The 25,211-nt window shown below is 28.4% G+C and overlaps 7 protein-coding genes across 13 annotated transcripts; 3 read left to right on the top strand and 4 right to left on the bottom strand.

Moving 5' to 3' along the window:
- The first annotated feature begins 53 nt into the window (after positions 1–53).
- On the top strand, positions 54–11,604 carry LOC118069183 (uncharacterized). 2 transcript variants are annotated; one of them, XM_035087131.1, is made up of 7 exons: positions 54–309; positions 491–625; positions 698–6,402; positions 6,532–6,665; positions 6,749–7,020; positions 8,836–8,999; positions 9,088–11,604. In XM_035087131.1, exons 2-7 carry the CDS (start codon positions 542–544, stop codon positions 11,567–11,569), a joined length of 8,841 nt encoding a protein of 2,946 aa, XP_034943022.1. In that variant the 5' UTR covers positions 54–309; positions 491–541; the 3' UTR covers positions 11,570–11,604. The 2 variants fall into 2 exon arrangements, with proteins under 2 accessions (XP_034943022.1, XP_034943013.1); XM_035087122.1 differs by having other exon boundaries at positions 698–6,665.
- On the bottom strand, positions 6,997–8,591 carry LOC118069201 (probable uridine nucleosidase 1). Of its 2 annotated transcripts, none has more exons than XM_035087167.1 (4): positions 8,439–8,591; positions 7,986–8,193; positions 7,497–7,925; positions 6,997–7,440 (listed from the first exon to the last, which is right to left on the bottom strand). In XM_035087167.1, the coding sequence occupies exons 1-4, from the start codon at positions 8,495–8,497 to the stop codon at positions 7,126–7,128; spliced, it is 1,011 nt and encodes a 336-aa protein (XP_034943058.1). In that variant the 5' UTR covers positions 8,498–8,591; the 3' UTR covers positions 6,997–7,125. The 2 variants fall into 2 exon arrangements, with proteins under 2 accessions (XP_034943058.1, XP_034943048.1); XM_035087157.1 differs by having other exon boundaries at positions 7,986–8,244; positions 8,439–8,512.
- A 144-nt stretch (positions 11,605–11,748) lies between the features above and the next one.
- LOC118069211 (regucalcin-like) lies at positions 11,749–13,728 on the bottom strand. Of its 2 annotated transcripts, none has more exons than XM_035087179.1 (5): positions 13,606–13,728; positions 12,778–12,941; positions 12,293–12,709; positions 12,090–12,202; positions 11,749–12,018 (listed from the first exon to the last, which is right to left on the bottom strand). In XM_035087179.1, exons 1-5 carry the CDS (start codon positions 13,680–13,682, stop codon positions 11,782–11,784), a joined length of 1,008 nt encoding a protein of 335 aa, XP_034943070.1. In that variant the 5' UTR covers positions 13,683–13,728; the 3' UTR covers positions 11,749–11,781. The 2 variants fall into 2 exon arrangements, with proteins under 2 accessions (XP_034943070.1, XP_034943078.1); XM_035087187.1 differs by lacking the exon at positions 13,606–13,728 and adding an exon at positions 13,025–13,246.
- Positions 13,729–14,089: 361 nt separating this feature from the next.
- On the top strand, positions 14,090–16,689 carry Sec61alpha (SEC61 translocon subunit alpha). Its single transcript, XM_035086382.1, has 7 exons — positions 14,090–14,331; positions 14,514–14,581; positions 14,742–14,807; positions 14,900–15,110; positions 15,185–15,609; positions 15,693–16,082; positions 16,168–16,689. Exons 1-7 carry the CDS (start codon positions 14,325–14,327, stop codon positions 16,429–16,431), a joined length of 1,431 nt encoding a protein of 476 aa, XP_034942273.1. The 5' UTR covers positions 14,090–14,324; the 3' UTR covers positions 16,432–16,689.
- A 404-nt stretch (positions 16,690–17,093) lies between these two features.
- On the bottom strand, positions 17,094–20,364 carry LOC118069147 (integrator complex subunit 5-like). The gene is made up of 4 exons (XM_035087037.1): positions 19,983–20,364; positions 19,767–19,905; positions 17,405–19,683; positions 17,094–17,330 (listed from the first exon to the last, which is right to left on the bottom strand). Exons 1-4 carry the CDS (start codon positions 20,196–20,198, stop codon positions 17,103–17,105), a joined length of 2,862 nt encoding a protein of 953 aa, XP_034942928.1. The 5' UTR covers positions 20,199–20,364; the 3' UTR covers positions 17,094–17,102.
- Positions 20,365–20,785: 421 nt separating this feature from the next.
- On the bottom strand, positions 20,786–21,819 carry LOC118068873 (protein anon-73B1). The gene is made up of 3 exons (XM_035086598.1): positions 21,405–21,819; positions 21,121–21,321; positions 20,786–21,038 (listed from the first exon to the last, which is right to left on the bottom strand). Exons 2-3 carry the CDS (start codon positions 21,283–21,285, stop codon positions 20,937–20,939), a joined length of 267 nt encoding a protein of 88 aa, XP_034942489.1. The 5' UTR covers positions 21,286–21,321; positions 21,405–21,819; the 3' UTR covers positions 20,786–20,936.
- Positions 21,820–21,903: 84 nt separating this feature from the next.
- Positions 21,904–23,799, top strand: Alg-2 (Apoptosis-linked gene-2). Of its 4 annotated transcripts, none has more exons than XR_004690548.1 (5): positions 21,904–22,188; positions 22,418–22,524; positions 22,715–23,022; positions 23,110–23,284; positions 23,382–23,799. XR_004690548.1 is itself a non-coding variant. In XM_035086568.1 (4 exons), exons 1-4 carry the CDS (start codon positions 22,133–22,135, stop codon positions 23,209–23,211), a joined length of 573 nt encoding a protein of 190 aa, XP_034942459.1. In that variant the 5' UTR covers positions 21,905–22,132; the 3' UTR covers positions 23,212–23,796. The 4 variants fall into 4 exon arrangements, 2 of the variants coding, with proteins under 2 accessions (XP_034942459.1, XP_034942476.1); XR_004690547.1 differs by having other exon boundaries at positions 23,110–23,273; positions 23,382–23,798; XM_035086568.1 differs by having other exon boundaries at positions 21,905–22,188; positions 23,110–23,796.
- The last annotated feature ends 1,412 nt before the right edge of the window (positions 23,800–25,211 follow it).

Raw genomic sequence — 25,211 nt, 5'->3', positions numbered from 1 at the left:
ATTCCGGTGTGAACACTTTATAATTCCATTGTAGCTAGAATGTGATGGGCTGGACGAAATGTTGCGATTACTTACATAAATTTGCTATAATATGTTGTGTTGCCAATATAAACTATACGTCAAAGTAGTGCATATGTAGTTATGTATATTCGTATTTTTTTATTCATTTAGCATATTTTTTTAATCAAAGGACCATTTTTATACGTATTAATCATAATAGTTGTTTGTAAGTTTCTACTGTATATGTTTAATCGACTTTAAAAACAATGTGACTAAATAAACAATTTTTTATATTTTGATAATCAATGTGTAAGTAATAACCAACTTTACATTTTATTTATGGCATTTATAATGATAATCAATAACCTTAAATATTTCATAGTTATTATTTATGTTTTTGTTTAATTACTTACGGATAATAGAAATATAAATTAATATTTAATGGATGATATTCCGAGAAAACGTTTCTCAACGATGATTTTTATTTCAGCTGTATCCATATTGATGTAAATATTATTTTATCCGAACTAAGGTTATAAAAATGATGAAAATATCTGCTTTAAATGAAGAATCACATGAAGAAAGTGAGGAAGAAAATACCTCATCAATTACAAAAGAAGCACAAGTAAATATATTATTTTAATTTATGTTAATTATATTTTATTATTGATTTACATAATTGATTTTTTTCTTTCAGGAACAATTAGCTTTAACAGAATATAACAAAGCCTTACAATTATTAAAAGAAAACCAATTAAATGATGCTCTTAACATTCTTAAAGATCTTGTTGAAACAGAATTATTAGATCAAGTTGAAAAACCATTAGTACCAGATGGCAGAACAAGACCAATGTTATCATTGAAATATTGCTGTTACAAAAATATTGGAAGTATTTACCGAAAAATGGGTAATTATGAAGCCGCAATAGATAATTATTGGGAAGCAGCAAATCTTGATGATTCAGATGTTATGCTGTGGTATACGATGGGTGTGCTTTCTATGAAAACTCTCAATTTAGAATTTGCTTGCTCTGCATTTAAACAAGCTCTCAATTGTAATTCTAATCATTGGCCTTCATTAGATAATATTATCACAGTAATGTACGCTATTCCGGATTATATGAATTGTTTATTATATATATCTATAGCGTTAGAACGTGATCCTACTTACATCAAAGGATTAATATTTCGAGAGGATATATTCAAAAAAATTCCACATTTTGAGGAAAGTTATAAACTTTTTAATGTAGATTGGACGTTAGATCCGCCATTAATGACTGATTTTGATAGAATCTTAGGTAATGAATTATTAGCTGAAGCACAAGAAATAGCTGATAAATGGATAGATATTTGTAAATCTGAATTTCTTCATAAATCATTGCCTGATCTTACTGTAAATGTACCATTAAAAAATTACACATGGCTAGAGTTGGGAGAATCTTTGATAAATATGTACGAATATATTGTGATAAATAATTTTAATTTTGTCAGTAAAATTCATTTAGAAATGGATAAAACTGATGATAAAAAATTAAATCCAACTCCATTAGATAAAGAAATTAAAGTTGAGAAGACTATTGAAAATACAATAGTTAATCTAGATACAAGTAAGGAGAATGATGAAATGATGATTGCAAATAGTGATGTAGAAATTGAAAATGTAGTCAATGTTAATAGTGAAAACTTGAAAGAAGGAATCGGAAATAATCACATGAATAATTTATCAAAAACTGATCAATCTTATTTAGAACAAATTCAAGAAAATAATAAATCAAGTCCTGCACATCAAATGGACATTGATGTAAATAATGATAATGAATCAAATTCATCAGAAGTGCGTATCATAGAAATTGAAGATCCATTAAAAATTGATTCATTTGAATTAGAAGATTTTGGTCAATTGGAAAATAAACTGAGTGAAAATATTAATAACAGTAACAATAATAATATTTCTATGCATAATAGTAATAATAATGATAGCAGTAGTAGTTGTAGCAGCAGTAATAGTAGTAGTTCAAGTAATAGCAGTAGTAATAGTAATGGTATCAACAATGAACGAAGTAAATTGATGGAAAATGATTCTGAGATAATTAAATTGTCAGGTGATGAATGCCGTACATTTATTGATAAAATGACTGATATAATAGACAATAAAGTCAATAAAAATGATGAAACATTCGAAAAATTTAAGGCAGAAACCAGTATCGATGATGATGAAGAAAATGATGATGATGATAACAATAATAATGATGATGAAGATGATAATGGAAATGATGGTGATGATGATGATGATGATGATGAAGATGAAGATGACGATGATGATGATGATATTAACAATGATGATATTATCAAAATAAGTGATACTGATAATGATAATATTGAAAATAATCCACGTCAGAATATTTTAATTGATGATAATGTAAATAATGTTACTACTACTACAGCAGTTACTGCAGCAGCTACAACAACAACTACTACTAAATCAACTGATGATGCAATCAAAGTTCATAAAGATGGGCAACAAAAAGTGAAAAAAAGACGTAGAAGTTCATTATGCTTTTTACAACAATGGGCTTGGAGTAGTAGTAGTATGAGAAGATCAGCACGTGTTCGAGGTTCGAATAAACGTGAAATGGAACGAGAAGATATACAGCTGGAAGAAATAATGAGAAGATTATTTCCACAAAATTTATTACCAGATACTGCTAAAATAATTCGAGATGATCCATCAAAGCATGTTGATGATTCCATGGATACGATGGATCTTTACCAATTATTTGCTAGTCAAGAAAACAATCATACTGATAACAATCTTTCAAATGATGGTAATATAAATGGAAATGATGATAATATTGATGATGGTAGTAATAATAATAGTAATAATTTTAATAATGATTTTAAAAATAAGAATAATGGAGTGAAAGGTAGTCATGATGGAAATGATGTGACAAAAAATATTGATGGACAAAATGAAACACAATACTTTGGTACAGATAAAGAAAAAAAGCAAGTTATGTCTTTTATAAATGAACATAGTGGTAAAAGCAATATTATGGTAATTATTGGTAAAATGACCGAATTATTATCCACTAAATGGAATCACGATTGGCCCAATAAATTAACTGATGTGTATCAAAGATTATATATATTTACAAGGAAACACATTCCTCACAATAATGATATTTTATTCTGTAATATTGATGGCACAGATAGTCACAAAGAAGATGCTATTTTAAATTATGACGCAGAAATGACATTATTATTCATTGAACTTTATACTGATAAATGGTTAGATAGTAAATCAGATATTTTAGTAAATTCAACAATAGATAAATTTGGTATTGGGCTACCTACAGAAGAACTTGGTTACATTATTTTTTCTAGTATTTATTATGATGACGAAAATTTATCGAATAGTATTGATAATTTATTATATTTATTACGTGTTTTGTGGGTTAAAGCAAACATATTTTTGTGTCAAGGTGAAATTAAAATGGTAATTAAAACTTTGGAATTATTGATTGATTTTATGGAAAAATATCAAGATGAATCATCACATGAGTTATCAATTAAATTACCTCATTGTAAATATAATTCTCAAATAACATTGCCAATTGTTAAAAAGAGATTGATGTCGATAGAAAGAAGTGAAAAACTTGGACAAGTTGAAAAGCTTTATGAAGAGAAAAAGTTTTATGAATTATCTCTAATTCTTAAGGATACATTCAAATTTAGTAAATCAGCTAATAAACAACAAAATGATAATGAAATGCAAACAACATTATTTTTAAATAATATGAAATTAAATAATATTGATCGTACAAAACAGTTTTCCATGCTACTTGAAAGTTTATGGCAGCTAGAACAATATGAAGAATGCTATTCATGGAGTGAAATTTGCCTTTATGAATCATGGCAATATTATAGTAATAATTATAGTAATAATTCTTCCTGCGATGTAATTGATAAGAAAAAGTGGTCCTCAAGTATTTTAAATTGTTTAGAAAAATTAGAATTATGTGTCGGAATGACTGGTACATCAGTATCGAGATATTTGCCTGATTCAAGAATATCACGATTAGTACAAACATTAATTCAAATAATTTGTCATCAATTAGATGTACCGGAAAATACTATTGAAATGCCACTGGAAACAGTTACACCATGGATAATATTACATCATATTCTTCAATATCAAGATGATAAAGAGCGTGCTGTTCGTTCACGTAATGCACAAAAGTATAAAAATAAAAAACATTTATCAAAAAAAATAAAACAAAAACCGCCTCTATCGTCAACACCAATTTTTAATGAAAATTCAACTGAAAATGTAGAAAATGGAGTTGCTTATGAGTCAGATTTAGATTCTTCAACAACTACTGTTGAATCTAATACAGATAAAGATAATAATGATATACCAGCACCAATGATGATTTTATTTATTGGTCACGATTTTTTAGGTCGCCATTCTTGGTGTTGCATTGATGAAGCTAAATTATTATTATTCACAATTAAAACTGTAATACCTTGTATGGTTAGTACACGCTTCACTAGGATACGTGAAAAAATAAATAAGCATTTAGAGCAAATATTTTGGTGTTTATATGGCCATCCAAATAGAACTAATAAAACAAGACCAAAACATTTAGAAGAACATGGAGTTCCACAAATTCCATTAACTTGGGATATTGCTCAATTATTATTTGAATATTATAAACCTGATATATTACCAGAATTTGATACACCAAAACCAATGTCAATCACAGCAGATATTAAAATATTATTTAAGAAAATAAATTCATTAGTACCTCCAGAGCATGATCCTAGTGGAATGATAGAACAAATAACAGGATATATTGTTGGTGATATAGAAGAAGCACCAACAGTTGCCAAACCATTGCCGTATCAAGTAGAAACACTTTACTATCTCCTTGGTGATTATTCATTTAAAAATAATAATTGGTCATCTGCAACTAAATATTATACTATGGATGTTTGTTTACACCCAAATGCTGTTAATTCGTGGGCAGCTTTAGCAATGTCTGTTAGTACATTAATTGGATCTTCTTTAAATAATTGTAAACCAATCACAGATGCAATGAAATTGTTGTATCAAGCTAAAGTAGCACAATGTTGTTATCAACGTGCTGTTGAACTTAAACCTGGTCATAGTGTTATTTGGATTGAATATGGTAATTTCGTTTATATGGTACATTCATTTTGTTCACGATTGTTAAAACAAGAATCAGATACTCTCTCGATGGAAAAATTTTCTATTTTAGAAACAAGAAAAGAACAAACTCTTGAAATTGCAGCTAATTGTTTTGTATCAGCAAATCGTATATATCTTGCAAATATTGATGACACTCCTGATATGCTTGATGAACGATGGTTGTTTTATTATATGCTTGCAAAAATAGCTGAGAAAAAAAATAGTAATCCTACTGTTTTTCTACAACATTATGCTACAGCTAGTGAATTATTACATAAAAATAATGCTCATTATCCTAAAAAAATAAGTCATAAAAATGCACACTATTTGTCTATTGAAGCACTTGAAGTTCATTATCGCATACATGCGAGTATTTTAAAATATTTTGAACAACATGATGGTAAACCTTTAAAAAAATCATTGGCTCTACTATTTCTTAAGTATTTATTAGACTGTGCTAATGGACCTTTTATGCAATTTCAATCGAAATTAAGTAAAAATAAATATCGAGATGAAATTGTGTCAGATGTAGGGTCAATAGCAATGACGAAAACGTATCAAGATAAAATTTTATCCAATAACGAAAATAAAAATTTTAAAAATCAACTCAATGATGCTAATTCGTCCAAAAAATTAACAATATCAGATAATAAAATACAACAACCACAAAATCAAAACCTTGGCGATGATATTATTGTTATTGCTTCATCTAATAGTAATAATAAAAATACAGATTTAAATAAATCTAAAAGTGATAATATTAATAGCAACAAGAAAAGAACAAGACCGTTGAATGAAAATTCACCATCTGATGATTATCCAAAAAGGATAAAACTTGGTAATGTCTCGCATATTGAAGTAATGCAAGATGTACTAAGTTTTATTGATGATTTAATTTCAAATGTTTGTAAAATAGTTAATCCAAAGCAGAATGATGAAGAGCAAATAAATAACGAACAGTGTATGATAATTTCAAGTGATGAAAATGAAGAGAATAATGAATATATTAATAAGGCTAGTTTAGGTAATAAAGATGAACAATTATTGTTAGATGATCATGAAATCCAATTAATCAGTGATAAGCAGAAAGTGTTGAACAGTAATCAAGATGTACACATTATTGATGAACAAGCAGATAAATCAGCTGCTTATTCAACTAATAATAGAGACAAGCACGTGAAAGATGATAAGTATGTATTTGATAAAAAAAAGACACAAGTAAATACTGTGAAAGATGATGCAACAATGAGTCGTCGTGGTTCACAAGAAAGTACCACAACAACATTAACAACAACAACTAATGACACAAACAATTCTAGTTTCAGCAGTAGTGATGAGTCTAGTAGCAGTGAGGATAGTTCTGATACCGATAGCTCCAGTGCAGACAGTGACAGTGAATCCGGCGAAAGTGATAATGATAAGAAAAAAATTCAAAATCAAACTAATGAAAAGGGTAAATAAAATGTAGTCTTGATTATCTTTTTTATATTTATTATATAATTAATTAATTGATTATATTTATTGTTTTTACAATAGAAAAAGTCGATGATGAAGAAGATGATGCGACAGAGGAAGAAGTAGCTAGATTAATATCATATTGTCTTGCTGGTTTAGAACAATGTGTTTTACGTTTTCCTGAGCATTATAAATCAATTTATCGGCTGTGCCATTTTTATTTCAATCATAAATCAAGTAAAGATAATGCCAAATGTCGTGATCTATTGTTGGGAACTTACAAGTGTCAATATTATACTGGATTAAACTTTCAAGGACTGTTTGCCGATCGTAAAAGTACCAACTTTTTTAATGTAAGTAAATTGAACATTTAGCAAGAATATCTTATGCATTCTCTGTTTATTTTAAAAATAATTTAAAGACAGTTGACTTTTTATTAGCTGTAGTACAAAAAAAGATTACGAAAAATATGTTATTAGAATATTTTTGAATTTCTCAACATTGAATTCCTGGATTATTTCTATGTTTGGTGTTGTACTAGTTAAATTAGAGTAATCTACTAAAAGTGAACCTCTTGCTTTACCGTCAATTATTGGATTAACGTTAGTTAACAGTATTTTATCTATCAAGTCGGGCCACAGTACAACAGCTGCGATCATGGCATCTGCTGGTTGCCAAACATTTTGTGTTCTGTTTAGATTTTGTTCAGCCTTATTCAGAAAGTTTATTATTTTTGAATTATTCTTTGATCCAAGCACATTCATTCTCCAATCCTAATGAATTAAAATTACATAAAATGTGCAACGAAATTTTTTAATTAATTACTTACCATCAATATCACAGAATTAATGGTCGTTTCCCAAGGGAATAAAATACTTGGTTTATCTTTTATTGCATTCAATGCAATCCATACACTATCAGGATCACAACCAAAATTAAATTCAACACCTGGTGCTTTATTTCCAACACCAGACACACTACCTCCCATAATATAAAATTTTTTAACATTATTTGCAAAATGAGGATCCAACATTGTTGCAATAGCGATATTTGTTAATGGACCAAGTACTAGAATGCTCAAACTACCATTATATTGTTTCGCTAAATTTACAAGTGCTAAAGCAGCATGAACTGAACTGTTAATTTTATTCGGAATGATATCCTCATAAAAAACATCACCTAGTCCATCTTGGCCAAAGTAATTGTCATTGCTGTAATGTTCTATGATGGGTTTCCTTGCTCCACCATACACTGGAATCTAGATAGTTGATGATTAATTAAATATATTAAAATCTTTAATAATTATAAACAAACTTACATGTGAAGCATTGACAGTAGAAAGTATCCTGAGTACATTTTTTTCAACATTTTGTTCTTCTGTGTTTCCGTAAACACAAGTAATTGCAACAATCTCACTATTAGAGTTATTTTTAGCTAGGGCTGATAATAGTAAAAAAATGGCTACTGCATCATCAATTCCGGCATCAGTATCAATTATTAATTTCTCTAATCCATTCGTGATACTACTATTATAGATATATTTATTGCGAATTAATAAATAATAAATAAGTACATAACTGTAAATAAATTTTATTTTATAAAAGCCAAATACCGATGGAATAAGAAATTATATAATCATCACAATTAATTTAGATTATTGAATATAATTTTTTTCGATATTAGAATGATAAAATTAGGTATTTCTAAGTCTTTTAGAGTGATTATTTTCATTTAAAAATTAAATATTAATTATATAGATTTAAGAACTTACCCAATTACTGTTAATGATAAAATAAAAAATGAAACAATGACAACTTTTTTGAACCACATGATTACTGAAAACTATTAAGCTGTACACTCTATATATGCATATAGATATATCTGTATTGTATTATACACATTAAAATTTATCAGTAGAAAAGTCGATGCAATGATATATTGGATTGTAGAACAGTCAGAATTACAAATTATGTGATATTCACACTTATCTATCAATTACAATTTTAATAGCATTGTAAAATAAAAGATTTTATCTCTAATTGTGCCTTAATCAAGACACTAAAATGTATGAAAGTAGATTAAATTATATAATTATCATCAAAACAAATTGGAGACTAGTATTAATTTATTAATGGATTATTTAAATAAAATAATTAATTTTTTTCTAGGGTGTATGGCGAATTCCAGTTGAAGAAATCGATCGTCCAGGAAGCTTTGCATCACACATGTCAAGATGTATTACATTATTACTTCAGGTTCTTAAAGAAACAGAGGATAGTCGAACTTTAATGGAGCTATGTATTCAACTTCGTAAAACTCCAGATCCTGATAAGTAAGTAAAAAAGTGTTATTATTGTGTATTTATGTAAATATTTTATAATCAAAAAAATTTACAATTAATTTATTTTTTTTCTTATTAGAAAATATGTTCGAGATTCAGAACGTGAACAGTTATCACGCCAAGCATACACACTTTGCTTACAATCTCTACGTACACGAGTACAAACTATGGGATTGCCAAATCTTGATGATAACATGTCTCTTGCTAGAAATGATCCTAGAACTCGAATTCTTCTAGATGTTTATAAAATTTATCAACAAGTACAAAAGCATTTCCAAGGGAAAGAAGTTCAAGCTTTTGCAACATTACTCGTTGATACTTATAAAGTATACATAAATTCTAAATCATCGGAAGGAAATATTTTAGATAATGCAGTTAGATTTTGTCAACAACAAAATCTTGCTAATAAAATAGCAGCATCACAATCAAATTCTCATTATAATCATCATTCATCAACATCATTACCTAGTAATCTACCAGCTTTTGGAACGAATATTCCAAGTTATTCTTCTGTTATAACTACAGCGGTTACTACCCATACTTCTACCAATATTTATTCGTTTGGTAGTACAGATATTAATACAACACCAGTAACAACGATGGCAACTACTATTACAAATACTTCTACTATAAATACACCTTTAATTCAAGGTCAATCATATGTATCACCACCTCAAGCTTCTTACTATCGTAAGACTTCATATAAAACTTCAGGAACTGGTCGACCTAGAGGAAGACCGCCCAACACCAATAAATTTATGCAAAATTATCAACAACCAAGTAGTACTGCAAATAATTTGAATCAATTTGGTGCAGCTAAAACAAATTTTGCAAATAGTTACTTAGGAGCATCAGGAAATCAACCACTACTTAATCCGTACTTTATAAATCCTCTGATTGATCAAAATATGATATCAACATTATTCACAGCAGGTCTGGCTAGTAATATGTTAGATTCTCTTTCAACAGCTAACTATCTCAAAAGCTTAGGTAATTATCATGATATTTTTCGCCACTATCAAAATAATTTGTCATCAATAAGTAATTCTCTAACGTCTTCTTTTAATAATTCTACCATGAGTTTGCCTAATACAACAATGAGTGATAGTATTGTATCATCAAATATTAGCTCTGGAATGCAGAAAATGAATAGTATGACAACTCAATCGTCATTAAATTTAAATGCATCTTCCGCAACTACAGGAGGTATTACTAATACTGCATCGATTTCTAAGAATATGACAAATAGTGTCGCTACTGCTGTTTCAAGTAACAATGCTAGTTCTGCGAACACGAGTACTTCTATTGGTGCATTGAGTGCAGCATTAAGTAATACTACATCAGCAGCGACTATAACTACAGCATCAAGAGCAGCAAATATTTATTCAAGTGGCAATACAATACCACATAATATTTCAATAACTCCAGTTACTACGATAAATAGTCAATCTAAATCACATAAATCTTTAAAACATGACATGTCAAATCATCCTACTGATTCAATGTCTGGAGCTAATACAAAAGCTATTCATCATTTAAAAACAATGCCGCAATCTGGAATGACTCAAGTATCGCTGTTAAAACCATCAGTATTGCAGTCAAATAAAATACCTACAAAGCAAATGTTACAAACGGCTAGTGGAACAGGATCAGGAGCAACACCAACAATAACAACATCAACATCTTCCGAATTTACTGGTCAAATTCGTGTTGCCAAAAACTTGACTGAACCTATTCATAGTTCTTCTTCAAGATTAACGTGCTCAAAAAACTCTAGTCCATCAAGTATTACGGCTAATCTATATTCATCCATTTCTAGTGGTTTACAAAATCCTGACATAAATATTAAACCAGTTCCTGCTGGAATACCTCGTATGAGTAATACTGGTACATCATTGCAACATAAATTACAATTGAAAAAACAATCACAGCAAATACAACCTCCTCAACAAAGTATAAGAAAACAAAAGATTACAAATAATAAATCTTTAAACAGTCATTCATCTTTGGCAAACACCTATCAAAGTAATTTACCGAATATTAATACATCAGCTAGAACAATCATGAATACTACCTTTTCATCTAATGACTTGAGTGAAATATCTATAAGTCCAGTTAGTAATTTAGATAGTGCTGAAAATTCACTCATCAAGTATCATCATAATCGTCATCAACATTATCCTAATGTAAAAAAATCACCAGTTAAATTCAACAAACCAACATTGTCAACAGAAATAGCAGATTCAATGCAATCGTGTTTACCACCTCATGCTTCTAGTGTAATATCCAATGCAACGACTGAAACTTTAAATATGTTATCACAACTCCAGCAACATTCACACTTGGAAATAATTCCACAATCAAAAAATTTAAATACCAAAGTGATGCCTGAATATTCAAAGAATAAATCACATTCGTTGAATGCCATACCACCAACTTCTGTTCCTTCAAGTTCAGAATCAATGCCTAAAGCATTTGAGTCACTATTATCAACAAATTCTTCCAAGAAACCTGAAAAAAACATAAAAGATAGTGTGGAAATAATAACATTAGACGATTAGATGTATATTTTAATTTATAAACTTGTTATTTAATAACTCCTACACACATATATAGATATATTATGATAATCTTATGTATCAATGCGTGTAAATACGTTAAAAATTATTTTAAAAAATACATTCTTTCATATAAAACAACTTTTTTATATAAAAAAAATATTTTTCTATTATCAGAATTGTTGAATTACTACATTTATTCAATCTATTGGTTTTCAATTAGTCATTTTATAAGCTAACATTGAAGTTCCCTTTACATCAAGCCCTTCAATTGAAAAAACTGAACCTGCTAAGGGTTGTTCTTGTAATTCTGCATTAGTTAATTTTTGTTTTGCACTTGTCACGTAAAGAATATCTTTATTTTGACCACCAAATGCCACACTTGTTATTTTCGTTGCTGGTAAATTAATAGTCTTTAGTAAATTTCCATTACTAGGATCAACCTGGATGACCTAAAGATAACAAACGATAACAATTGTTTATTCGATATTAATCTTAAAAAAAAATTAAAAATTTTTATTACTCGTCCGCCGTCGTAAATAGCTATCCAGAGATTTCCACCTTCATCAATTGTCATTCCATCAGGAAATCCGGGAATGTTATGATTGTTTAAATCAAATATTACATGTTTATTATCTGCAATCAAATCGATAAGTGATATAATTATTCGTTAGGTAACATATTGTCGTATGTATTAAAAAAAAATATATAAAAATAATTACTTACTGATGTCACCAGTATTATAGTCGTAATCATAAGAAACCACTTGTCTAGTTGGTGAATCAATATAATAAAATGTATCATTTTTATGATTCCAAGTTAAACCGTTACTGATACACACAGGGCTGACCATTTTTTTTGGAATACCATCTGATCCCATTCTGTATAAAGATCCTCGTTTATAAATTATTTCCTCTTTCTTTTCTCCCATCGTTCCAAACCAAAATCTACCTTTAGCATCAATTTTACCATCATTAATTCTTGTATCATCTCGATCAGTGTCTACCGATGCGATAACTTTGGTAATTGGGTTTGTATTATTTGCACTTGTATCCCAAGTTAATTCCAAAACATTAGTACCACATCCAACCACAAAAGCATTTTTTTTATTAGCTATTGGAATAGCAACTCCAACTGGAGAATCTATAGATGATAAAAAAAATTAGTAAAATTATATTTATTGTTTAAATAAACATAGATATAAATCTTACTGAAAGACGTATGTGTGAGTTTATTGTTTTTTGGGTTCCAACAATAAAATTTCTGTTCTGGAATGTCAACGAAGTAGAGAAGATTGGTACTTTCATCCCAGTGTGGACCTTCAGTGAGGGTAAATGGACCAGCGACTGTTTTAATTATTAATTGTTTCTCACTCCTAGAAATAATTAAATAATTTGACAATATTAAAAATGATAATTAATAACTTCACTTTCAAAGTATATTTAAAAATTAAATTACATTTTGTTGAATGTATGATTTATCACAACGTAATATGGAATTTTCAAAATGAATATAAAAAAACTATTTGTTTCGCGGTTTATATGTGTTTAGAACTCGAAGAGCATTTAATTAGATGTCAATTTATACTGATGGTTTTAAAGGCCTGAATATATATTTAACCGCAGACGTATATTATGTGTACAGAAAAAACGATTATAAACTTTGCTATTATCTCATTGTATCGTATTTTTTTAATGTCAATTTGATAAAGTTACTTTTAAAAGAATTATGTTATTGAAAGACATTTTTTACAAAAAATTCAATTTATTGTTATATGATGATGGTATTCAATATTTTTTTTTTTAGTGAACATATAAGGTCCTTTCAATTTTAATTTCTAGAAATCAACATTTATTATGTTCTGTATGATAATTTTAAAAGGTCATTGATATCTGCTGCAAAACAGATACCTAATTTTGTCATGATGACTTTCACAAAAATAAAAAAAAAGTTGTAATCAACAAGTGTTAACAAAAAATAAAAATAATTATTATATTACAGTATTTATTAGAGTAAATAAAAATTATTAGAACACTTACTGTTGATATGTTAAATGAATAGTAATTAAAAATAAAGTCCATAATAATTGAAATTTGAAAAAAGTATTTGTGTACATTTTTCAATTAGAATAACAAATAAAAATTAATAATCTAAAACATTAATTATTTTGAAGGTTATCATAAGTAAATATTTATAGTATACTACCAATATGCATTTATGTACTTTTACTTTCATTTCTCATTGAATTGCATTAACCCAATTTTTTTCGTAAAGATAAATAAACATTTTCATTTGAAACATCTTCAATTGTAAGTTTAAATAATTTTTTTTATCATCATAAGAAAACATGTTTACTCTTTTGAGGTTATTCCGCTTTCAGTATAGAATAGAGGCGCTTACTGGATAATGAAAAATGGAGTTGAAATTTAAACAATAGTCAACACTTACATAATATAGTATAAATAATAACAAAAAACATATATGTGTATATGTTGCGTTGTCCGTTTTGAGTTTAGTACATCTACTTGTCGTCGGCCAACATCATCAAATCACGTGATCACGTTGTATTGATACGTGTCGTAAAAGAGAGCCACGATTCGTTGATCACATTTCCAGCCGAGCGTTCTTAGATATTGTTCTGTCTCAGTTTACCGCACAAATCGGAGAAATTCAAGTACTCTTGTAGTATTCGGACACTGCATATGCCAAACATACTTCATAGTAGAGATTAATTAATTTATCTTTCATCGTATTCATCATGGGAAGTAAGTATAATATTAAAATATGAAATGTTTATAAACTTTTCATTCATCAAAAGTAATGTTAAATTTACGGTTACCTTAAGTTCAAATTCATTTTTCGGTCAACATATTGGTCTTATAATGAATAAATAATTACTTTTTATCTTGAATTATTTTATTAATATATATTATTTTTATATTTCTAGTCAAATTTTTGGAAGTTATAAAACCGTTCTGCAGTATTTTACCAGAAATAGCAAAACCACAGAGAAAAGTAAGTTCAACGAATTTTCTACATATATCTATTTATTTAGTCATCTTATTTGTTTCAAAAATAATCATGCAATAATATTTTATATCTCTATTATAAGCTAAGAGCTGTATAATAAGAGTGTCTATACATATTTCAATTATTTTTTTTTGTCCTATTGTAGATTCAATTTCGGGAAAAAGTGCTATGGACTGCTATAACACTATTTATATTCTTAGTATGCTGCCAGGTAAATATATCCATTTATTTATATTTTATTGATATAACTTTTTAGGAATGAATTTAACATGGTGTCTTAAACGCGTGGCTTATTCCTTCTAGATACCGTTATTTGGAATTATGTCTTCAGATAGCGCCGATCCCTTTTATTGGATCCGTGTCATATTAGCGTCAAACAGAGGAACTCTTATGGAGTTGGGTATTTCTCCAATTGTTACTTCAGGTTTAATTATGCAGTTGTTAGCTGGTGCTAAGATAATAGAAGTTGGAGATACAATTAAAGATAGAGCACTATTTAACGGTGCCCAAAAATGTAAGAGACCATTACTACTGGTGTAAAATATTAATTTTAATTGCAGATATCTTATAAAACCTTTTTTTTTTTAGTATTTGGAATGGTAATTACTGTTGGACAAGCAATTGTTTATGTGATGACTGGAATGTATGGTGATCCAGCTGAAATTGGAGCTGGAGTTTGTTTATTAATTATTATTCAACTTTTTGTTGCTGGTTTAATTGTTTTACTGTTGGATGAACTTTTACAAAAAGGATATGGTCTTGGAAGTGGTATTTCCTTGTTTATTGCCACAAATATTTGTGAAACAATTGTATGGAAGGCCTTCTCACCAGCAACTGTCAACACTGGACGAGGTACTGAATTTGAAGGAGCAGTAATAGCATTATTCCACCTGTTAGCTACTAGACAAGATAAAGTTCGTGCTCTAAGAGAAGCATTCTATCGTCAAAATCTTCCAAATCTCATGAATTTATTAGCAACAATTTTAGTGTTTGCTATTGTTATATACTTCCAAGTAAGAAGCAATCATATTATGTAATAATAATAATTTATTTTTTACTCACTGTACTTACTTATGATTGATGTGTATTTTTTTAGGGTTTCCGGGTTGACTTACCTATTAAATCGACTAGATATCGTGGACAATACAGTAGTTATCCAATTAAACTTTTCTACACGAGTAATATTCCCATCATTCTTCAATCAGCTTTAGTATCGAATCTCTACGTTATATCTCAAATGTTAGCGGCTAAATTTCAAGGCAATTTGATTGTTAATCTATTGGGAGTATGGTCAGATGTTGGTGGTGGTGGCCCAGCAAGGTCTTACCCCGTTGGAGGTCTCTGTTACTACTTATCGCCACCTGAATCAGTAGGACATATTGTTCAAGATCCTGTCCATGCCCTCTTATACATTCTTTTCATGCTGGGTTCTTGTGCGTTCTTCTCTAAAACTTGGATTGAAGTTTCTGGTAGTTCAGCTAAAGATGTAAGTACCATTGATTTATATAAACAATTATAATGTTTATGTCTTTTATAAATTGTTATTATTAATAAATTTTTAAAAATTTAAGGTTGCTAAACAATTAAAAGATCAACAAATGGTAATGAGAGGACATCGTGATAATTCAATGATTCATGAATTGAACCGTTACATTCCTACTGCAGCAGCATTTGGTGGACTTTGTATTGGAGCCCTTTCAGTACTTGCTGACTTCCTTGGTGCGATTGGATCTGGTACAGGAATATTACTTGCAGTGACAATAATTTATCAGTACTTTGAGATTTTTGTGAAAGAACAAAGTGAAATGGGTGGTATGAGTACGTTATTATTCTAAATTCAATTAAATGGACAAAAAAAAATTTTCTAATGCTCCAATATATAAATTTATATATTTATTATGAGTCATCGATATTAAATTCGATAGATTTTGTCTTCATCGATCTTTAAAAACTTTTATAAGACTCAGAAAAGGGTACCATTAGATCATCTTTTCGATGACTACACTTATTACAATAAACCATGATTTAAGACTTGACTGTACATAGAATTTAATTGAACTGTTAAATAAAAATAATCAATTTTTTCAACCTGTGCTAAATGAATGATTTTTACATGAATGCACTGAAAAAAATATCAACATTGATTATTATTTAAATAAAGTATCATGGAAAAAATAAGTGATCTTACTGCTCATTGTGCATTCGGCTTTTTTCTACATTATTTATTTAAAGAAAAAAAAAATACAAAAAATATATAGGTAAATATTTAAGTAAAATTATTCATTATAGAGAAAATTTTGTATTATTAAAATAATTATGAATAATAATAAATATTTTTTTCAATATTATCACTCGTGATATGTAATATTCAATTTTTATTAAAATAGAACTTAATTAATAATATTCATTTATTATTATTATTATTTTTTGTTTAAATTACAAGTTATTTTATTACAAATGATTCAATGTATACAAATATTTACAACTCTAATTAATAACCAAAAAATTAAACTTCTTTATTTTCATTGAAAAAAAATGTAAAATATAACATGCCAGTTTTGGCAATATTAGCAAGTATAAATAATCGAAGAATATTAGTAAATCTGACATTTGGTGTTGAAACATCTGGATCACGCCAGGCAATACTTGCACCTTCAGTAAGAGTAAATAATGCCGGAGAAGGAACATTTTCATGCATGTAAGCCCACACACATTCTTTCATTACAACATTGATCTGAAATTAAAATAAATATTGTATAAATAAAGTTAATCAATGGTCAAATAAGCCAAAAAATCATCAAAATGTACCTGATGAGGTGTGAGGATTGGTAAAACATCTGTGAGACAATTAAGAGGTGTAGGAAGTAATTGACCTAGGACCATAATATTTATAAGTCGTGAACCTTCAGCCAAATTCCAATTGGAAATTACTGTAGCGGTGATAGCTCGTAATAAAACTGAACAATAAGTCAATGCTGGACGATGTCTTGCAGTTAATTCAAGTAAAGTCCAAATAAGAGGTACTTCTTGAAATGAACGACGTATCTTTAGATCCCTTTCAACTGTAACTTTAGTAAATTCTTCATCTGGCCATGGAAGTCCATTGTACATTACATCTGGTGAAATTAATTCCACAAGAAGTAAGCTAACCATTGTTATGGCATCTAAGTTTGGATACTGATTGTTCGATTCATCACTCATACAACAAGCTTTAATAGTATCTAGCAATAATAAACTATTTAAATCTATGATTTCTTTGCTAAAATTATTTTGAGCAATATTTCTTCTTGGTCCCTGGCCAATAACACCAGCATGAAATACTGATGAATGCCGTTGTGCTAACATAACACTAGTACCATGTTTATGATTTTGATGAAGCAATGAAAAATTATTTGTTTCATCGTTCGGTGTCACTTTAGCACCAAAATATTCTGATGGTTCACCATACAGACTATTCTCAATTAGCTCTCGTATTGCAAGAATACGTGCACATGATGATCGCGACGTGATAAGACTTAATAATCGGTTTGATATTTTTACACCACGTTGTTTCTTCAAAATGTTATCTTCTCTAATGCAAATAAAAAAATATCGAACAATCGACTTTGTCAATTTTAATGTTAGATCTACACTGTATGTATAGTTGCTTTTACTATTACTGTTTTCATTGCTATTATCATTTGATAATAAATTTAATGTTTGAGCGATGCTATGTGCTAATTCAAAGTCTTGAGTTTTATTTAAAAGTTGGGTAATTTGCTCTAAATTTGAGTGTATGGCTCGTGAAATAAATTTTGATTGTAAAATAGTAACTTTACTTGAATGACTATTTTCCCATTTTAGTAGAGTAGTTAAATTTTTAAACAATTGACGTGGTTCATCACATTCGTGGTGTTTGATATCATTGAATGAATATTGAATGTCTCTTAAAGCTTGTTCTAATGTTTGATTAAAATATCCATGACCAGATAGTATATTTTCAGGTTCTGATTGAATTATTGGAAATACAACAACATTTTCAGCAACCAAACGTACAAAAGCTGCTAAATGAAAATCTGTTGAAGCATTTCTAATAAGATATGAAGCTGATGAGATAATAACATTTGAAGAATGTGCTCCAAGAAGTGAAATAAGTCTTACAGCTGTTTGTACTTTTAGTGGATGTGAATCAGTAAGTAATGGTGTAATGAGTGATAAATCTTGTTTAATTGACGTTAATAATGCTATTCCACTAGCACTATGAGGTCCATTCATTCTCATGATCAAGTCGATTTTTTGAAGAATCATTTCTAGAATTTCACGACACACACTTTTTACAGTTGTTGCCGCATTGACTCCATGATATCCAATATTACTTGTGTTTAAACTTGTATCCAAAAGTATGCTTATTATTTGCCAGGCTTCTTGTTCGCAGGCTAATGCTAAATTTACTGTTAATTCAATCAACACTTCTGGTTGATTGTCAAAGTAATGACACCAGTCACTAGCAAATGTTGCTAATCGAGGAATTATATCAGATCTTACTGGAAATAGAGTTTGTAAGAGAATCTTTGTTATAACTTTTAGTAATAATGATGGTGAAAGAGAAGCAAATTTTAATAAATAAGGAACTGTAGCAGTTTTTTGTTTTCTTGTTGATTCATCATCATTAATATCTTCATTCAAACTCCACTTGAATAATTGTAGAAATGCATCATTTATTTCATATAAATGACTTGTTGCTAGATGCTCTAAAATACCTACTACTGAGTGTAGTATATTTTGTGAATTTTCTTGAGTTCCTGTCACTGAAAAATCTTTTAACCCCCAAAATAATATATTTTTAATAATTAATTGTGGAAAGTAACTTCCAATATGAGCAACTACCCAATCTAAATATGGGCTGTGTGTGGCCATCAATTCAGTCATAATATTCATACAGTTGTCAGTTTCATCTTGATTAAATTCTAATAAATATTTTATACATTTGGCTGATAAATCCATCAAAGTCCTCGTTGTTTTACATGATAACCAATACTTAAGACAATCATTAATTGTGGATTTCATTGTTAATTTAGCTCTTTTTGAAAAACTTTTTGATAATTTACCTGCAACCAAAAAAGAAAAATTGCCATTTATATTCTACACTATTGTTATAAAAATAATTGATAAACTTTTATAAAATAATTACCCAAGAGATCTAAAGACCAATTGGTGATAGGACATGACCAAGCTTGAGGATTATCAGAAACAATTTCAATTAATACTCTATGAATTTCAGGTACTGTAATAGCCGTAATTGGTTCATCATTCACCGTCCCAGGATGAGTCTATAACATAATTATTTTTAGTTAAATATTATTTATAGTTACAAAAATATTTATATAAAATTTAAAATAACCCTTACATGGCAAACCTGACGATTAACTGCCGAAAAGAAGACTTTTCTGAGATATTCCAAAACTGCATTTCTGGCAGCAGGAAGATTTTTTAATAACAATAAAGCTCCTTTTGTAACTTCATGAGTATATTCTTTTTGACAATTTTTAACAGACTCTGGAATAAACTTTCTAACTTCTACCAGTATCTCTTCTGGGGTTAGCGGTTTATTGCTTGGTAACATTGTTAATTTTTATGTTCACAAACAAATTATTTATAAAATCATTTATATACGATTAAATAATAAACATTTATAACAGCTTGTTCTTGTTAAATAAATATTAAGTTTTAACTTCAATGTTTTCACTGCAAAGTTCAACTTTTTAAAACATTAAACCTTCACTACAAAACGTTTTAGGTGGAAATGTAGAAATTACAAAATGTATACACATGTGTATCGAAAAGTGGGGATGCCGTTGAGGATCGATCTTATGGAGAATCGATCTTTCAGTGAAAATTAATCGATTGTTTTAAATCGATTTTCGATCTTTGCAATCGAGATAAAATTTTTGAAATCAAGTTTTAGGAAAATGTCATTATTTATAAATAATTTATAATAATGTAATGGCAATTATAAACAAATATTTTAAAATCTTTATGAAAGATTAATTTTGGGTCATAACACATGGCGCCAAATTTGAATAAAATCCATTATTACACAATTTATTATAAAACCAATCATTTATTACTTAATACTGATACATTTATCAAAAATGAACATTAATGAATAATGAATAATGCTTTATAAATAAATACTTATACAATTGTTGTATAAAAATTTTCTACTCACACGTACAAGTATGTTAAATATTTAAAAAAAAATGAGAGTAACGAAACATTCATTCACAAATTTTACAAAGTACAAAAAAATTATAAACAAGATAATTGAATATTATAAAAATAACAACACAGTAGAAATAAATCAACGTCTTTTTTTCTTTTCTTGTTTTCTTCCACGATGAGGTTTTCTTGGAGTCACTTGTGGACTACTCTCAGAATAATCTACATCACTTGTAGAATCATCCTATCAAATAAAAATAATTATTTCAGTAATTAATTATAAAAAAATAAGCAAAGTTCAAAGTAATAATAATTTTCACACATACTTTAAGTGAAGAAAAACTATCACCAGGCCAATTATGATATATAGCTACAGTTAAAATGCAAATAACTTGGAAGACTGCACCAACATAAAGTCCATATCTTATAATTTGTTCAAATAATGTTTCTTCATCTGGGAGTAGAAGCCTTTTTATGTGTTCATTCTCCATGATTTCAATACTATTATTCTATCGATTTCATTAAAACTTTATAACAGAAAAAAAAGATATATAAACAATCGTTCTTGTTACTATTTATTTAACAAAGTATCCATTTAATAATTACTCACTTAAATATAAATACTGTAATCTAGGCAGGTAATAAAAACAGTCGTATTGTCGATTACAATAGAAGTGTATAATACATCAGTGTCAACAATAAACAGAGTGTACTCTTATCTATAATATGTCAATACACGAGATGCTGGATATATGTATGCTGTATAAATTATTATTTTAATTATAGTTACTGTTTACAGTGCCCGTATATTTATCTCATCAACTCATAATGCAAATATTATTTATTTTTATTATGAATCATCATGATGGTATTTTTTATAGGTAAAATAATTATCTCGTTAAAATTCAACAAAAGAGTACAAAGATGTACAATGGAGCAAGTTAACAAAACAAAGCAGGTTCCTACTACTCCAAACAATGTTATTTACATCTTTCCCACCACAGTTCTGAAAGTGATACGGCTTTGGTTAGATTGACTATACTTTAAACAGAAGCAAAATGTGTGTGGTTCCAATAAATATAGGACAACTTTGTATTTGTTGGTAGTCCATGTGAAATAGTCTAGCTGTTGGACGTCATACACTTTCTCCTTGACGTGTACGTATTATAATTGGTCCACTACATACACACACACACATATTCTTTCCGGCACTCCGCCCTATGACAAATAACCTGTACTAGCAATTATTACACAGTGATAAATTGCGTTTTATTACGTATATAATTTGTTAATTTATTTATTAATTGTAAAGATATTGTATTTTATAAAACAAAAATCATGACATTTGTATCGCCAATGCCGAGTAGAGAGTTTTTGTGGGATGTCTTTCAAAGGTATGTTCACTTATTAAGTATTTTATATTTTCAATTAATTTCAGTTTATCATTTTAATTTTTTAATCACCAATTTTTGATGTTAAAAATATGAATAAAGAAAATGTGTTTACTTATGTAAATCTTTATCGATGATATCATTGATACTGTCATTAAGGTTATTATGCTTAGATTCTTATCTTGATAAATTAATTCATAAGACTACAATAGCTTTTTTGTTTTTTTAATAGAGTTGATAAAGATCGTTCTGGTGCAATCTCAGCTGACGAACTTCAGCAAGCACTTTCCAATGGTACCTGGACTCCATTCAATCCAGAAACAGTTCGTTTGATGATTGGTAAACATTAGTTTATTTTTGTTGTCTTATTAAATTCAAATGTTTATGCTTAAAAGATTTTATTCATAAAATAGATGAATAAATGGATAGAGTTTGAATTAGTGTAGACTGGAGCCAGAGAATATGCATGATGACAACAGCTAAAAGTTGACAATACATTCTCTTGGTTCTGGTTTTTTTGTTCATGCAGGTATGTTTGATACTGACAAAACTGATCCCGATCCTTCAGGTATGTTTGACAAGAACCAGAGTGGTACTGTAAGCTTTGAAGAATTTGGAGCACTATGGAAGTATGTAACTGACTGGCAGAATTGCTTCCGTTCTTTTGATTCTGACAACAGTGGAAATATTGATAAACATGAATTAAAAACAGCTCTGACTAACTTTGGATACCGATTATCAGATAATATTGTTGAGATGCTGGTGCGAAAATATGATAGACTTGGACAAGGAACTATTTATTTTGATGATTTTATTCAATGCTGTATTGTGCTATATGTAAGTAATAATATATTTAAATTATTTAATAAATCAATACTTATATTATATAATTAATTATTTAATTTATTTTTATCTTTGTTATAGACTCTGACGTCAGCCTTCCGAAAATATGATACTGATCAAGATGGTATTATTACAATTCATTATGAACAATTTCTCAGCATGGTATTCAGCTTGAAGATTTAAATATGACGTATTTTTGAATATTCAAAAATGAAAAATGATTTGACCTTAAAATCAAAACTAAGGTAATACGAAAGTATGTAATAATTATCGAAATTGTGTCAAATATACGTACATTTATATGCGATATTGATGAATAATATACGTCAATGTTACATTCCTTCTTATGACAGATATTTTTAATTCAATCAAAAAGGAAATTACACATTGTAGAATAATCAATACAGTTGTTGGCCAGACCATCCTGAATTGATCATGAATACAATAGAATGAGTGCCAATTGTGTGATTGTGACACGACAACAATTATGTTGCTTACTGGAATATGTTCATTGCTAAATTGATAAATATTTTGTAGAAGCTATGTAAAATTCAACTGACTTGCCTTCTTTTCCGATTTATGTTTACAAAACTGTTAAAATTTAAAATTTACTTCAAATCATTCATATGTCATATAGAAAATACTGTTATTTATTCTTTGTTAAATTTCAATTGCACAGTTTGATAAAGAATACAAAGCTTGATAAAACGTTCTATAAAAATTATATTTGTTACAACTTGTACTACTGTATTATTATTAAAAGAAATATATGTTTTATAATGTATCATAATATTGATTTTTAAAATTTTTACCATCAAAATAATTCCAACATTTATCTCCAATATTTTTAAAATTATTTTTTAATATTATTAAATGAATTTCACAAAGATGTACAAGTAATAGTTTTTACTAATTGTTAAATAAAAATAAATTAAAAGTTCAAAGTATGTTGGGATTGCTTGGATTGTGGGGGATGCGAAAATAGAAGAGCAAAAAAAAAATTCGAGCTTGTAATGCAAAGAACTTTTGTTCGCTATGTATACTAATTTGTTGGGCTGAGATGAGAAAACGAAATGACTCCGCCTTTTCGTTGGCTACCGAGCCAAAAAGTCACATTATTTACATTCAAAATGTTAGTATTATATAAATCCTTATACACATTTTCATTGATGTTTTTCAATACATTTGATATTTATTTCTCTTAAGAAAATTTATTAATGCAATTATTATTATTATAAAAAAAAAAGGAAAACTCAAAAGATATTATAATTTATGGATCCTTATGTTTAATACCGAATGACATATAAATTATTCTAGCATGTACAAATCTAACAATATGTTTCCTAGATAATAAATAAAATTAAATGAAAGTTCAGACATGAAATAATAATATAATATTATGACTTTCAAACCAACTTACTGCCAAATTGTGAAGAAAGAGTAAATCATTTTAATCATAATTAATTATGATTATTTTATTATAATATAAAATTAAAGTCAATAATAATTTCAGAATGAAATAATACTAAATTAGCGTAAGGATGATTTTTAATGCAATTTAAGCTCCGCCCTCGATCCAAAATGTATCTCTTAATTCTTCGGCATCTTGCCAATGTCTCAATATAATACATACAAATAAAATTGATGGAGTCAAGTTGGTTCATTTGCGTGGGTGTTAAACGTAGGAGGTTCTTGAGATAACCACACCTTAGATGATCCCTCTCTCAAGTAGAATCTACCACTGACGATTTTCAAGTTGCAGCCTTATTTTCGGGAGGAGAAAATGAACAAGGATGGATGATGAGCATGATGAAAAAGAGTAAGATAAAACTAATGGATGCTAAACTAGCCAAAGAAAGATAGATATAAGACATAAGATGAAAGTAAAATTGGGGTATTTTTCAGAGTAGGGAGATGTTGAAAATGAGCATAAGTGAGAAATACGAAAAATGAACTAATCTAGAAAAGGAAAGAAAGAAAATGATGGGTCGTTGATAAGCCAAGGCAGTCATTCTCAAATAGTACTTCTGTCTGTCGGTACGTCTTTGCAGTCTTCTCGCTCTTTATTTAACATTCAACATCTTTCTTACTCTTTCTTAATTTCTTATTTCTCTTGTAGTTACAACGAAAGCTCAGTGATTTTGAGCTCTGTCAACGATTAGATACTAAGGTGAAGACATCCC

Source organism: Chelonus insularis, unplaced genomic scaffold, assembly GCF_013357705.1.
Source record: "Chelonus insularis isolate UGA/USDA-ARS -01 unplaced genomic scaffold, ASM1335770v1 contig_128_pilon, whole genome shotgun sequence".
Classification (NCBI taxonomy): domain Eukaryota; kingdom Metazoa; phylum Arthropoda; class Insecta; order Hymenoptera; family Braconidae; genus Chelonus; species Chelonus insularis.
The sequence above is the reverse complement of the archived record's forward strand: the minus strand, read 5'-3'. Positions and strand labels throughout refer to the sequence as shown.

Coding starts and splice junctions, on each gene's coding strand:
- LOC118069183 (XM_035087122.1), top strand. CDS start 542: ATGATGAAAATATCTGCTTTAAATGAAGAATCACATGAAGAAAGTGAG. Junction 6,666..6,748: donor AAATCAAACTAATGAAAAGG/GTAAATAAAATG, acceptor TTTTTACAATAG/AAAAAGTCGATGATGAAGAA. Junction 7,021..8,835: donor AAAGTACCAACTTTTTTAAT/GTAAGTAAATTG, acceptor ATTTTTTTCTAG/GGTGTATGGCGAATTCCAGT.
- LOC118069201 (XM_035087157.1), bottom strand. CDS start 8,497: ATGTGGTTCAAAAAAGTTGTCATTGTTTCATTTTTTATTTTATCATTA. Junction 7,926..7,985: donor CTACTGTCAATGCTTCACAT/GTAAGTTTGTTT, acceptor TCAACTATCTAG/ATTCCAGTGTATGGTGGAGC. Junction 7,441..7,496: donor TTAATTCTGTGATATTGATG/GTAAGTAATTAA, acceptor TTAATTCATTAG/GATTGGAGAATGAATGTGCT.
- LOC118069211 (XM_035087179.1), bottom strand. CDS start 13,682: ATGTACACAAATACTTTTTTCAAATTTCAATTATTATGGACTTTATTT. Junction 12,203..12,292: donor CTATAATACTGGTGACATCA/GTAAGTAATTAT, acceptor ATTTGATTGCAG/ATAATAAACATGTAATATTT. Junction 12,019..12,089: donor CTATTTACGACGGCGGACGA/GTAATAAAAATT, acceptor TGTTATCTTTAG/GTCATCCAGGTTGATCCTAG.
- Sec61alpha (XM_035086382.1), top strand. Junction 15,111..15,184: donor ATTTAACGGTGCCCAAAAAT/GTAAGAGACCAT, acceptor TTTTTTTTTTAG/TATTTGGAATGGTAATTACT. Junction 16,083..16,167: donor CTGGTAGTTCAGCTAAAGAT/GTAAGTACCATT, acceptor TAAAAATTTAAG/GTTGCTAAACAATTAAAAGA.
- LOC118069147 (XM_035087037.1), bottom strand. CDS start 20,198: ATGTTACCAAGCAATAAACCGCTAACCCCAGAAGAGATACTGGTAGAA. Junction 19,906..19,982: donor TTAATCGTCAGGTTTGCCAT/GTAAGGGTTATT, acceptor ATTATGTTATAG/ACTCATCCTGGGACGGTGAA. Junction 19,684..19,766: donor TTGGTCTTTAGATCTCTTGG/GTAATTATTTTA, acceptor TTTTGGTTGCAG/GTAAATTATCAAAAAGTTTT.
- LOC118068873 (XM_035086598.1), bottom strand. CDS start 21,285: ATGGAGAATGAACACATAAAAAGGCTTCTACTCCCAGATGAAGAAACA. Junction 21,039..21,120: donor ATAGTTTTTCTTCACTTAAA/GTATGTGTGAAA, acceptor TTTATTTGATAG/GATGATTCTACAAGTGATGT.
- Alg-2 (XM_035086568.1), top strand. CDS start 22,133: ATGACATTTGTATCGCCAATGCCGAGTAGAGAGTTTTTGTGGGATGTC. Junction 22,525..22,714: donor AACAGTTCGTTTGATGATTG/GTAAACATTAGT, acceptor TTGTTCATGCAG/GTATGTTTGATACTGACAAA. Junction 23,023..23,109: donor AATGCTGTATTGTGCTATAT/GTAAGTAATAAT, acceptor TCTTTGTTATAG/ACTCTGACGTCAGCCTTCCG.